At 40.2% G+C, this 13388-nt stretch overlaps 1 protein-coding gene across 1 annotated transcript; it reads left to right on the forward strand.

The window, feature by feature from the left end:
• Positions 1–2290: 2290 nt before the first annotated feature.
• Positions 2291–13117, forward strand: LOC112914977 (olfactory receptor 11H1-like). Its single transcript, XM_025992278.1, has 4 exons — positions 2291–2300; positions 4393–5425; positions 12112–12198; positions 13069–13117. Exons 1-4 carry the CDS (start codon positions 2291–2293, stop codon positions 13115–13117), a joined length of 1179 nt encoding a protein of 392 aa, XP_025848063.1.
• The last annotated feature ends 271 nt before the right edge of the window (positions 13118–13388 follow it).

The following is a 13388-nucleotide window of genomic DNA, read 5'->3' on the forward strand; positions in this document are numbered from 1 at the left end:
AAAATACAGCCTCCATTCCTGATCAAAACTTTTCAGAGTGTAGGGATAAAGGGAACATTCCTCAGCATCTTAAAAGCCATCTATGAAAAGCCCACAGCAAATATCATTCTCAATGGGGAAACACTGGGCACTGTTCCCCTAAGATCAGGAATATGACAGGGATGTCCACTCACACCACTCCTATTGAACATAATACTAGAAGGCCTAGCCTCAGCAAGCAGACAACAAAACTAAATAAAAGGCATTTGATTTGGCAAAGAAGTCAAACTCTCCCTCCTTGCAGATGACATGATACTGTACATAAAAAACCCAAAAGACTCCACCCCAAGGTTGCTAGAACTCATACAGCAATTCGGCAGTGTGGCAGGATACAAACTCAATGCCCAGAAGTCAGTGGCATTTCTATACATTAACAATAAAACTGAAGCAAGAGAAATTAAGGAGTCAATCCCATTTATAATTGCACCCATAAGCATAAAATAAGATACCAAGGAATAAATCTAAGCAAGGATTTGAAAGATCTACACCCTAAAAACTACAGAACAATTCTGAAAGAAATTAGGAAGACACAATGAGATGGAAAAATAATCCATGCTCGGGGATTGAAAGAATTAATATGTGAAAATCAATGCTACCCAGGGCAATTTACATGTTTAATGCAATCCCTATCAAAATACCATGAACTTTCTTCAGAGAGTTGGAATAAATTATATTAAGATTTGTGTGGAATCAGAAAAGACCCCGAATAGCCAGGAGAATATTGAAAAAGAAAACCAGAGCCAGGGGCATCACAATGCCAGATTTCAGGTTGTACTACAAAGCTGTGGTCATCTAGGCAGTGTGGGCCTGGCACAAAAACAGACACATAGATCAATGGAACAGAATAGAGAATCCAGAAGTGGACCCTCAACTCATGGTCTACTAATATTCGACAAAGCAGGAAAGACTATCCACTGGAAAAAGGACCGTCTCTTCAATAAATGGTGCTGGGAACATTGGAAAGCCACATGCAGAAGAATGAAACTAGACCATTCTCTTACACCAGACACCAAGGTAAACTCAAAATGGATGAAAGATCTAAATGTGAGACAAGAGTCCATCAAAATCCTAGAGGACAGCACAGGGAACTCCCTTTTTGAACTTGGCCACAGGAACTTCTTGCAAGATACATCCATGAAGGCAAGGGAAACAAAAGAAAAATGAACTATTGGGACTTTCTCAGGATAAAAAGCTTCTGCACAGCAAAAGATACAGTCAATAAAACTAAGAGACAACCTACAGATGGGAGAAGAGATTTGCAAATGACGTATCAGATAAAGGGCTAGTATCCAAGATCTATAAAGAACTTATTAAACTGAACAGCAAAGAAACAAACAATCCAATCATGAAATGGGAAAAAGACATGAAGAGAAATCTCACAGAGGAAGACATAGACATGACCAACAAGCACACGAGAAAGTGCTCTGCATCACTTGCCATCAGGGAAATACAAATCAAAACCACCATGAGATCCCACCTCACACCAGTGAGAATGGGGAAAATTAACAAGGCAGGAAACCACAAATGTTGGAGAGGATGTGGAGAGAGGGGAACCCTCCTGCACTGTTGGTGGGAATGTGACCTGGTGCAGCCACTCTGGAAAACTGTGTGGAGGTCCCCCTCAAAGAGTTAAAAAATAGATCTGCCCTACAACCCAGCAATTGCACTGCTGAGGATTTACCCCAAAGATACAGATGCAGTGAGACGCCGGGACACCTGCACCCCGATGTTCACAGCAGCAATGTCCACAACAGCCAACCTGTGGAAGGAGCCTCAGTGTCCACAGACAGATGATGGATAGAGAAGCTGTGGTCTGTGTATACACTGGGATATTCCTCAGCCATTAGAAACTACAAATACCCACCATTTGCTTCGACATGGACAGAATTGGAGGGTATTATGCTGAATGAAATAAGTCAGTTGGAGAATGACAAACATTATGTGGTCTCATTAATTTGGGGAATATAAAAAAATAGTGACAGGGAATAAAGGGGAAAGGAGAAAAAATGAGTGGGAAATATCAGAAGGGGAGACAGACCATGGGAGACTCCTAACTCTGGGAAATGAACTAGGGGTGGTAGAAAGGGAGGTGGCTGGGGTGTGGGGGTGACTGGGTGATGGGGGGCACTTGACAGGATGAGCACTGGGTGTTATGCTATATGTTGGCAAATTGAACTCCAATAAAAATATATATACAAAAATAAATAAATAAAATTAAATAAGTTAAAAAAAAAGAAAAAACTGAGGGTTGATGGAGGAAGGTAGGTAGGGAATGAGCTAGATGGGTGATGGTATTAGGGAGGGCACTTAATAGTTATGATGAGCACTGAGTGTTGTGTGTGATGAACCACTGAATTCTACTCCAGAAACCAGTATTGAAGTATATGTTAACTACCTATCAATTTAATTTTAAAATTAAAAATAGATGTGTTCCTGAACTCCATATCAAGAGTGACACATTGTGATTTATTGTTCCTCAAATTGTGACCTCTGGAAGCTTTTTGGAATCCATATCCCAGGCAAGCAAATTTTTAAAACATTGGTGAAGTTGTCACCCTGTACTAATTCCTCAGAGAACATGAAACCATCAACTTTTTAAAGACCCATTGGCTTGGAGGAGAACTTTTCTAATGCTATAGAGGAAAAGTCCCAGGAGAACATTTGGTAAAGAAGATGCATTCTTAATTATTGTGAAGCAATAATACTCTTTATCCATCTGGGCAGAGAAATATATGGCTCATGAAATGGAGATTTGGTAGACATCAAAACGATGATACCTTTACCTATGAGCGCTGCAGAAGGTCATAACGTCTCTGTGTCAATGCCTTTCATTCCAGAATTTCTTTTTTGTTTGTTTGTTTTTGTTTTTTCTTTTCTTTTGTTTTGTTTTGATTCCAGAATTTCTTAATGCTGACTTATTAATGCTCCTGGCTTGGGACATTTAAAAAATAGGACATACTACTAAAAGAAGCACAAAGACAACTTCCACCAAATCAGTCTTAAAGACTCTTCCAAGCACTGGGGTGAACAATAGGTTGGAAGTAAAATTGCTTTTGAAAATTTTGTGGTTTTGCCCCAAATGTAAGCCCTCACAATTTTCAGAATTCACATCCCTGCGTCTTGTCCCAAAATGGCAAAAATATTCAGGGAACTCAGATCCCTGGCACCTTTTCCATGAGAATGTGGGATGAAGTACATTTACTTATAACACTAAAAAAAAAAAGTATTTGACTTCTGTCTTCTGCTGCAAATTTTTTTAATTTTTAAAATATTTTACTTATTTATTCATGAGAGACACAGAGAGAGGCAGAGACACAGGCAGGGGGAGAAGCAGGCTCCATGCAGGGAGCTTGATGTGGGACTAGATCCTGTGACTCCAGGATCACGCCCTGGGCTGAAGGCAGGCGCTAAACCGCTGAGCCACCCAGGGATCCCATTGCAAATTTTTAATTTAAAACAATATATAATTTAAATAAGCATATAAAAAAATCATTGCCAAATTTTATGGGGGAAAATAGCTTCAAAAAATAAAAGTCCCATACCTAGCTATTACTTTGCAAACTTTTACAGGTGAAAGATTAGGTGGAAACTTAGTCACTGCTTCCAACAGAAGACACTGCAACACTGAAATATTAAAAGTCAGCACTGGTAAGTAACATTATGATATCATATTTTTATGATGCTTAAGCTAACAGCAACAGGAATAGAAATGAGAGATATTGGCTTAAAATTACTGCCAACTTGCTCTACAATATTGTCCATTTATTTTTCATACATGTTATGTTAAGCAATATATTTAACTGATATATAAGAGTAGAATTAAAGCCTTCTTTTCTGTATCTATTGCCCTACAATGGGTTTAGGATAGGAAACCTGTACATGTACTAAGTGTTAACTTTGTGTTATGTGCTATCCAGAAATTATCATACCTCATCCCTGCTCAAAAATAACAAACTTTACAAAATGAGTTTAATGTGGGGCACCTGGGCGCCTCGGGCAGTTCAGCATCTGACTTGATTTCAGCCTAGGTCATGATCTCAGGGCTGTCAGATCGAGCCCTGCCTCAGGTTGTGTGCTGGGTGTGGAGTCTGCTTGAGATTCTCTCTCTTCCTCTCCCTCTGCCCTCCCCCACACCATTCCTCCCCCACATTCTTCTAGAGAGAGAGAGAGTTTAACTCCCCTAGTTCTGTCATGGGAGCATTAATGAAGAAGAGATTCAGAAGCAGGCCTGCTACTACTCTGCCCAAAACTCAGAGCACATAACCAAGAACAAGTAGACTTGTTCTCTTCCTAACCCATGATTCTTTTGAAAACTGACACCATGCTCATTGTCTTCTCTTCGTTCTGAAAAAGGAGCACATTTGAAACTAGTCCTGATAACAGTATGTCTCTTGCCCTTGCAGATGACTGACCCAGTGAATGTCTCTGAGCCATATTCCAGCTTCACTTCTGTAAGAGAATTTATACTCCTAGGTTTCTCTTGTGAGTGGAAGATTCAGATCCTCCTCTTCTCACTCTTCACTACAACGTATACTTTGACGGTAACAGGGAATGGGGCCATTGTTTGTGCTATTTGGTGTGAAGGGAGACTCCATAGTCCCATGTACATGTTCCTGGGGAATTTCTCCTTTCTAGAGATCTGGTATGTCTCTTCTACAGTCCCCAGTATGTTGGCCAATTTCCTCTCAGAAAAAAAGACCATCTCCTTTACTGGATGTTTCGTCCAATTTTATTTCTTTTTCTCTTTGGGAACTTCTGAATGTTTGCTCTTGGCCATCATGGCCTTTGATCGGTACCTTGCTATCTGCCGTCCCTTGCACTACCCTAATATCATGACTAGGCATTTATCTACCAAACTGGTCATTATCTGCTGGGTTTGTGGTTTTCTGTTGTTCCTGATCCCCATTGCATTCATCTCTCAGATGCCCTTCTGTGGTCCCAACATTATTGACCATGTTGTGTGTGACCCAGGGCCACTGTTTGCATTGGCATGTGCATCTGCCCCAACAATCCAACAGCTTTGCTATAGTCTAAGCTCATTAGTTATCTTTGGTAACTTCCTTTTCATCCTTGGGTCCTATACACTTGTCCTGTTAGCTGTGTTGCGCATGCCTTCAGCCCCTGGGAGACATAAGGCCTTCTCTACCTGTGGTTCTCATTTGGCTGTGGTATCACTATTCTATGGCTCTCTGATGGTCATGTATGTGAGCCCAGGACTTGGGCATTCTGCAGGTATACAGAAAGTTGCAACTTTGTTCTATGCTATGGTAACTCCACTCTTCAACCCGCTCATCTATAGCCTCCGGAATAAGGAGATAAAGGCAGCCCTGAAGAAAGTTCTGGGGCATTGCTACATAACCCAAGATGTACTATGTGATTGCTCCAGGTCAGTATAGTCTCACAGAAAGCAATCAGGATTATACAGTTATACAAATCTTCCAATATAAGTCTAGTGATATTAACTATCAGTTTATGAAGTTAAACATCTATGGGACCACTATAATCGTAAAGTGGCCAGATTATATAACTAAATGGAAGTATTGGGTTCTTGTTTGACACTCAGAGTGTACATGAACTAAGAATGTACACATCTGGGTGTTTTCTGGATAGTTTATACGATTCTTCTGTGATAAAAATTTTTGTGTTCTACTTGATAATTTAACAGTTCTGGGATCAGTTAAATCATATCATTTTGTTGTTTAGTTGTTTCATTGTAAATAAATGAAAAAAATTTTTCTGTTTGTGGTTCTTTTTTTATATATGTATATTTTTATTGGAGTTTGATTTGCCAACATATAACACCCAGTGCTCATCCCGTCAAGTGTCCCCCTCAGTGCCCATCACCCAGTCACCCCATACCCCTGCCCACCTCCCCTTCCACCACCCCTAGTTCATTTCCCAGAGTTAGGAGTCTTCCATGGTCTGTCGCCCTCTCTGATTTTTCCCACTCGTTTTCTCTCCTTTCCCTTATAATCCCTTTTACTATTTTTTATATTCATGAGTGAAACCATGTAATGATTGTCCTTCTCCAATTGACTGACTTCACTCAGCATCATACCCTCCAGGTCCATCCACCTCGAAGCAAATGGTGGGTATTTGTCGTTTCTAATGGCTGAGGAATATTCCATTGTATACATAGACCATAGCTTCTCTATTCATCATCTTTTGATGGACACCGAGGCTCCTTCCACAGTGTGGCTATTGTGGACATTGCTGCTGTGAACATTGGGGTGCAGGTGCCCCAGCATTTCACTGCATCTGTATCTTTGGGGTCAATCCCCAACAGTGCAATTGCTGGGTCATAGGGCAGATCTATTTTTAACTCTTTGAGGAACCTCCACACAGTTTTCCAGAGTGGCTGCACCAGTTCACATTCCCACCAACAGTGCAAGAGGGTCCCCCTTTCTCCACATCCTCTCCAACATTTGCTGTTTCCTGTCTTGTTAATTTTCCCCATTCTCACTGGTGTGAGGTGGGATCTCATTGTGGTTTTGATTTGTATTTCCCTGATGGCCAGTGATGCAGAGCATTTTCTCATGTGCTTGTTGGCCATGTTTAGGTCTTCTTTGTTTGTGGTTCTTTCCTTATTTGACTGTATTATTTTGGTGATCTGGTCACCTTCGATAAATAAACCCTTAAAGTGATTATCCAAAATTTCTATGGGACTATAATGTTATGCTGGCCTAATGACATTCAGACATATGTTGTTTGTTTTCCTTAAGGGGCAGATTCTAATTCTAACAACAATCAATCAAAATATTCAGAAATACGGTGTTCTGGGTGTTAATATTTTTACAAAGGATCACCAAAACTTTAATTGGTCAATTAATTGGGTTTTAGATAATAGAATGTTTCCTTCTAAAAATGGAGGGACATGATCTACTTTGAAATTAATTACTTAAGTTCAAAAAAAATAAGTAGCAATTAATTGTTATTTGTTGCTGCAACAGTATTAAAATAACAGTAAGGAAAATTTTTAAGGAAGAAAAGCATCCAGAATTCAATCACTTTACAGTGATACAATCAATACACTTTACATTTTCATTTATATGTGTGCTTTATTTAATATAACATCAAAGTTGTTCCTGTATTATACCAAGTTTTTATAATTATTGCTTTTTGGGAACTTTAATATTCCATTCAACTAAATGTATGGATTGTACATTTTTATGTGGTGAGATCAATATTTTCCTAAAAGGAGGACTGTCCTTCCACATAGCTTGAAACTGATTTTTGCAGGATGTAGGAAAGGAAATTTCCACAAGGGGAATTGGGAGAAAAATGAATGCCACCACTACACGATAATGACCACTTAGAATTATTATTCAGGGATTCAGATCCTCCTTCCATCCATCACCAATCCTTTTGTTATATAGTACAGTTATTTCCATTCTTTTATTGTAAAAATTCATATCTCAATTAAATCTTCATAAAGATTTGTCATGATGATGTTTTGCAAAATTATTAGGACTCATCATCTAATCTAAAACTGCCCCTGGAAAATCCAGGATATAAGACTACTATATGCATGTATCAATTTTTCCCTCTGGGGTTTTTATCTTAGAACAGTTTTCTGGGAGAGAAATGATTACTCAGTTCAAAAGATAAGATTGCATTTGTGATTTTTGAAATGGACACATTCTAATTCATATCATGTTGACTTGAATGAAATGCTTTTTTAATTTTTTTGCCCATTTTTGGACTAGCAATTGCATAAATTTGATTATGAATATATTAAAATGTTTTTTCATCATACCAATCATGCATTTTTCTTACGTATTTTCTTAATCCTTGCTTGCTTGCTTTTTAAATCTATAAACCAGAGCTAATGATAATGCTTTCCTCAAAGAATGGCTGTGATGAATAAATGAGGTTAATCAGAATAGAATCTTATACGTAGTATGTATGCAAATGATGTCAGTTAATACTAATACTTTTTACTTGGAAAGTTCTTTATCATTTACAAAACACTTTGACATACTCTCTCAATTCATCCTCACAAATTCTGTGATAGAGTTAGGGTAGACATTCTCATACTTTTTGCAGAGATGAGATTCAAAGAAACCAAGCATGTTGTTTAAGTCTACAGGCGTAAGTGAAGGAACTAGTTCCGCTGACTTCAGTATCAGTAAGAATTTCGCTGTGCCAGCACCTTCTCTCCTAGAAACTATGGCCATGTTCTATGTAGCTGCCTTACGAACTGCATGGCATTGCAGGTCAAAAGCCTGGATTTATCTAATAAATGAGTGCTGTAGAGGAGGCATGCATTTGGCGAAATATACTTATAGGAAATTCTTTATGATTAAGGCAATAACTACGCAAATTACATATGATTTATGTAACAAATATTTGGATAACTATTTGAAACTCAAGGTCTATCCAGGAACCCAGAATTGTAAATATTAGACTTGGATTCGGCTGTGTATAAGAGTCCCAAGTAACAGCAACTTATACAAAGTGTTTGGGTTGTTTTCTTTTTCCCTCACACATACACTTCTAGAGATAGTTTATGGCAGTCCAGAGGAAGGCAGTTTCGAGATGGCATCAGGGACTCAAGCTCTCATGGCTTTTGGTAAGTCCTTTTTAGTATATATTTTCATCCTCAAAGCCACCTTGTTATCCTAAGACAGCAGCTGGAGCTGCAGACAGCAGGAAGGAGGCCACTCTATTACACCTGCAATTTTGATTGAACAGAAGTGTGCTACACAATGACCCCTATGTAAAGGAGGCTACAACATTTGATTTTTCAAACTGGGTACCTTGCCTCCAGAATAGAACTGGGACTGTATTAGGCAGGAAGATAAGAGAAATGGATAATAAGTATGCATGTAACACACTCTGCCACACATGTATTGGGAATAAAATAAGAAAATACAGTGATGGAAATTAAGAACTAGACCCTCTTCTCAAGGATGCCATTTTAGGAGGTTGATATTCAAGCAAATATTTATATCCAAATAAATAGCAAGATAGACTGATTTAGTGGCTAGAAAATCCTTGAAAGACAAAAACAAAGAGGAAAAATAAAAAACATGAGACATTACAAAGCCTAAGATTTTAGTCAAAACTCATGAATGTGTATGGAAAAACTAAATATAAATTTGTTTCCCAAACTTCAACAAAGCACCTCACGTGCGTGGTACTTAAGAAAAATGAATGATCAGTATGATGAAAAAATATTTTAATATCTTCATAATCAAACTTATGTAATTAGTATTCTAAAAACAGGCAAAAAATTTTCAAAAAGAGTTTCAATCAAGCCAAGCATGATATGAATCAGAGAGTGGGGAACATTTCTATCTTTGGAATACTAAATTACCCAAACTCAATTCTGGCTCTGATTTCATGACTTCCTTCCCATAAGTTTGTTAATGGCTCATATCCTCTGGAAAAGAAGATGTTACCATTCAGATAGAAATCTATCACTCTCTTCTTTCTTCTCTCTATCCCCAATCTCAGTTTGTAGGTTCAAGTTTCCTCTGGTAAGGTTATGGGCTCTTTTTCAATCTTCCTGCTACAAAGGAGCTTGATATTAAGACTACTGGGGAAATGGAGAGGAAAGACAGAAATGGTGGAGCTTGTGGGTGGCTCTTATTGCAAGGAAAATAGAAAACTCTCCTAGAAAATGGAGAAGGGTCTTGTTTTTTTCTTTTTTATTTTTTTTTAATTTATGATAGGCACACAGTGAGAGAGAGAGAGAGAGAGACAGAGACAGAGACACAGGCAGAGGGAGAAGCAGGCTCCATGCACCGGGAGCCCGATGTGGGATTCGATCCCGAGTCTCCAGGATCGCGCCCTGGGCCAAAGGCAGGCGCCAAACCGCTGCGCCACCCAGGGATCCCGGGTCTTGTTTTTTTCAACTTTCAAAGGATATGATACAAAAGTAGTGAGAACTGACTCCCCAAACCGGACTAGAAAAGAGGAAATCATGAAGTAGAAAAAGTTGATAAGAGGGAAAAGAAAGGAAACATCATGCATACTTGGGAGAAGTCACAAAGTTAATGAAGCACTCTCCTCTGTGCCCTAGCTCTTCCCACCTATAACTTAATAGGGTGCCACACCCATGTGCGAGAGAGAGCAAAGGCCATCGTGGAGGAAAGAATCACAGAAAAAAGGCTTTTATATCCTTGTTGCAGGAGATGCAAAAAAGCCCTTTCTGAGAAATTTCAGCTCTGTCTCCACTGAGCTTCACTTCCTCTGCTCAAAAGTACCCTAACTGCTACCCCAGTACCAGGTAGAAGAACAAGGAGTGGAAACTAATAAGGAAGAAAGCAAAAACGGAGCATCTCCCCTACACAGAGAGGCTGGCCCTCGCTAGGGGAAGCCAGAAGCCTCAAGCTAGGCAGAGGCTAGGCGGAGATTAAGGGAAACACCTGGGTTGAAGCTTGCCACAAGTTAACTGGCCAAATGAGAAACTGTCATTTGTGGACAATTGGAGCAATGACTCAGGTAATGCCATCAAAACAAATTCCTAAGGACAAAGGATACGCACTCCACAGTCCAGAATTGTGCTGTATCCCTAGGATCTCTGCCCCAGTGGCATTGTATCTCCTTGGTTTGAGATCTAGTCCAGGCTCTGACACCTCCTGGATACCAGAATAGAGAAGGAATATCAAGTATAGCAGGGCGTTCTGTTTGACACAGTCAGAGACTGCAGTGTGCGCTCAACACACAGCCTTCCTAAAATGCAAGGGGGTTGCTGAGGGGCTCATGGAAGACGGCGACAGCAGTTGTGGTGACTGAGCAGAGCCCAGTGACAGGATGCTTCCCACATCTGCTATGTTCAATGCATATCTGAAGGGATTCCCCCTAAAGATGAGGATCGTTCTGTCTCCGGTCAGCGTTGGCACTCGCAGGCCTGCATATCCCCACCAGTGAAACAGTTTGCTGACTACATTTTAAAAACCCACTGGTGGCAGGAAAGACTCCGTACACTCTCTATACTGGGTACTTGGCACCAGAGAGAGTCATAACAGTCTCAAGACTGGCCGGTGATCTCATATGGTGAGAGGAGTCTCTGACAAGAATCTGAATTATCCAGAACAGAAAGTCATGACTGCTGAGCAGGTCAAAGCTGGTCTGATCTGTGGGCGTCAAGTTGTACGGGAGACACAGACAGCTCAGCCCAGTGGCAGAAGCAGTTTGATGTGAACATTCTCGTCTCAAGACACGCGCACAAATGTGAAGCAATTGAGCAGGAAAATAAATCTTACGTGAACCCAGGGTCTACCACTGAAGCATAGTAACCCCTTGGCAACAAATATTATTCCTTCATTTGTGTTGTTGGATATCCAGGCCTCTGCGGTTGGCACATATATGTATGAGCTAATTGGAGATGATATAAAAGTAAAAGGAATTGAATACCAAAAGATCCTAAAGCCAGGCCTGTCTTGCTGCTTTTTATCATTCTTCTACTCACATTAAGTAATCAAACATTTATGAGCCACAAGATTGTAGCCCTTTTATGATATTTTGCAATAAAATATGTTATCTTCTGTTAATACAATGTCCTAAGCTTCTTGTAAACTTTAAGAATATATTCTTCTGTATATGATTTCTATGAAAAAATGTCCACTACATGGTAAATGGTCAGGTGCTAAGAAAAATTTATCCTTGTAAACGCCCTCAAAGTTGATATTTGGAACTTCACAAAAAAGAGTAGTGCATGAGGAAAAGGAATCTAGACTTTTTTGCATAAATTTTCCCTTTGGGGGGATCCCTGGGTGGCTCAGCAGTTTGGTGCCTGCCTTCAGCCCAGGTCATGACCCCGGGGTCCTGGGATCGAGGCCCACGTCGGGCTCCCTGCATGGAGCCTGCTTCTCCCTCTGCCTGTGTCTCTGCCTCTCTCTGTGTCTCTCATGAATAAATAAATAAAATCTTTAAAGAAAAAAATTTTCCCTTTGGTAATAAAGTTACCTTTCATTTGTAAAAATAAATAAAATATAAAATGTAAGGAGACAATGGAAATACAATGACTCCGCATCAAGTGTGTTGAGTGATATTCACAAGGAGGTTGATGGTTTTGCAAGGTTAAGTCATCTTGACAATGAACCCCGGGGCCTTTTTCCTCAGGCCTCTCCTGAACTTCTCACTGAACTCTGAAGCACAGACAAATCTGGAGGTCAAGGAAAGGGAGCTTCAGGGCCTCCAGAACCAGCTGTAGGTGATTACCAGGGCACGTTCGTTATCCTCATGGTGAACTCAAGTGGAAGATAGAAAAGTCTGTATATTTTCACACCAAATCCTCCTTTGCCCAAAGGCATGAGTTACTGACTAAACCCCAACTCTGTCAGGAGGATGATGCCCTTCACTGTGTTTAGCTAAAGTGTCTCTCTGTCAGAGAACCAGTCTGGTCTCCTGCCTCTTTCTCTCTTTTCTGGGATCTAGAAGGGGCAAATATGGTGGTTCCTCATCTCATAATGAGGATCTGCAGGCTTTACCATGGGAGACAGTCAAGAAAGCAATGGGAAAGGGTCAGTGGGACCCCCTACCTCCATCACTATGTTCTGAACACAAAAGTATCAAGACTTGATTTTTTGTTCTAGTGTTTTTTCCTCTGTTTCATTCTCCAGCTCACGTTTTCCACTTCCTTTATATTTTACCTGAACTTCTGAGGCTCTCTTCAGAAGTTTGACATAAACCCAACAGTAAAATTTCACTTGAAATGTTTCCTTAGTCCTACCTGACGACTTCTGTAGTAGAAAGACCACCGCACTTGGAAGCAGGAAACCTGGGCTGTAGTTTCGACTCTGCCACTTTTACTTGTGACATCCAGAAAGTCACCCAATTTTTTTGACATTCCATTGACTCATGAATAAAATAAGGATAATAAAATATTATACCACAGAGATCACATAGATCACATGGCTAAGGATCAATGTAGGCTTTTCTTGCTGGTTTGTTTCTGTCTCCACTGGCTTTTTGTCTGTAGGGAGGCATATTTGACACTCCTTCTTTCCCGTTTTCCTAAAGCAATATCAAGGATAGAAAAACCTGTGTTCTCCTTCATTCTCTTCTCTCTATTACTAGTGGCCTTGATGAGCCCCTGATGGATGAGCTGGGCATGGACTACCCCTGATTGCAGCATAACAGACAGTTCCCTGTTGCCTAACATCTCCTACTATATTCCATTCTCTTCCTTGGCCCCAGGAATGGATCTTTTTGCATCATGTTCCAGTGTTAAAGACCAGGTTCAGACCATAACAGAAGTGCCACTAGGGCACAGTTCCTATCCTGCTGAATGATGCCTTTGTACACTTCCCCACAACACAGTTGAGGTTACAGCTGGAAGGCCTCAGGATTGCATCTATGACATTTGAAGGATTGGACCAACTGCAGCTCAACATTTC

This window comes from Vulpes vulpes, chromosome 10 (assembly GCF_048418805.1).
Source record: "Vulpes vulpes isolate BD-2025 chromosome 10, VulVul3, whole genome shotgun sequence".
Classification (NCBI taxonomy): domain Eukaryota; kingdom Metazoa; phylum Chordata; class Mammalia; order Carnivora; family Canidae; genus Vulpes; species Vulpes vulpes.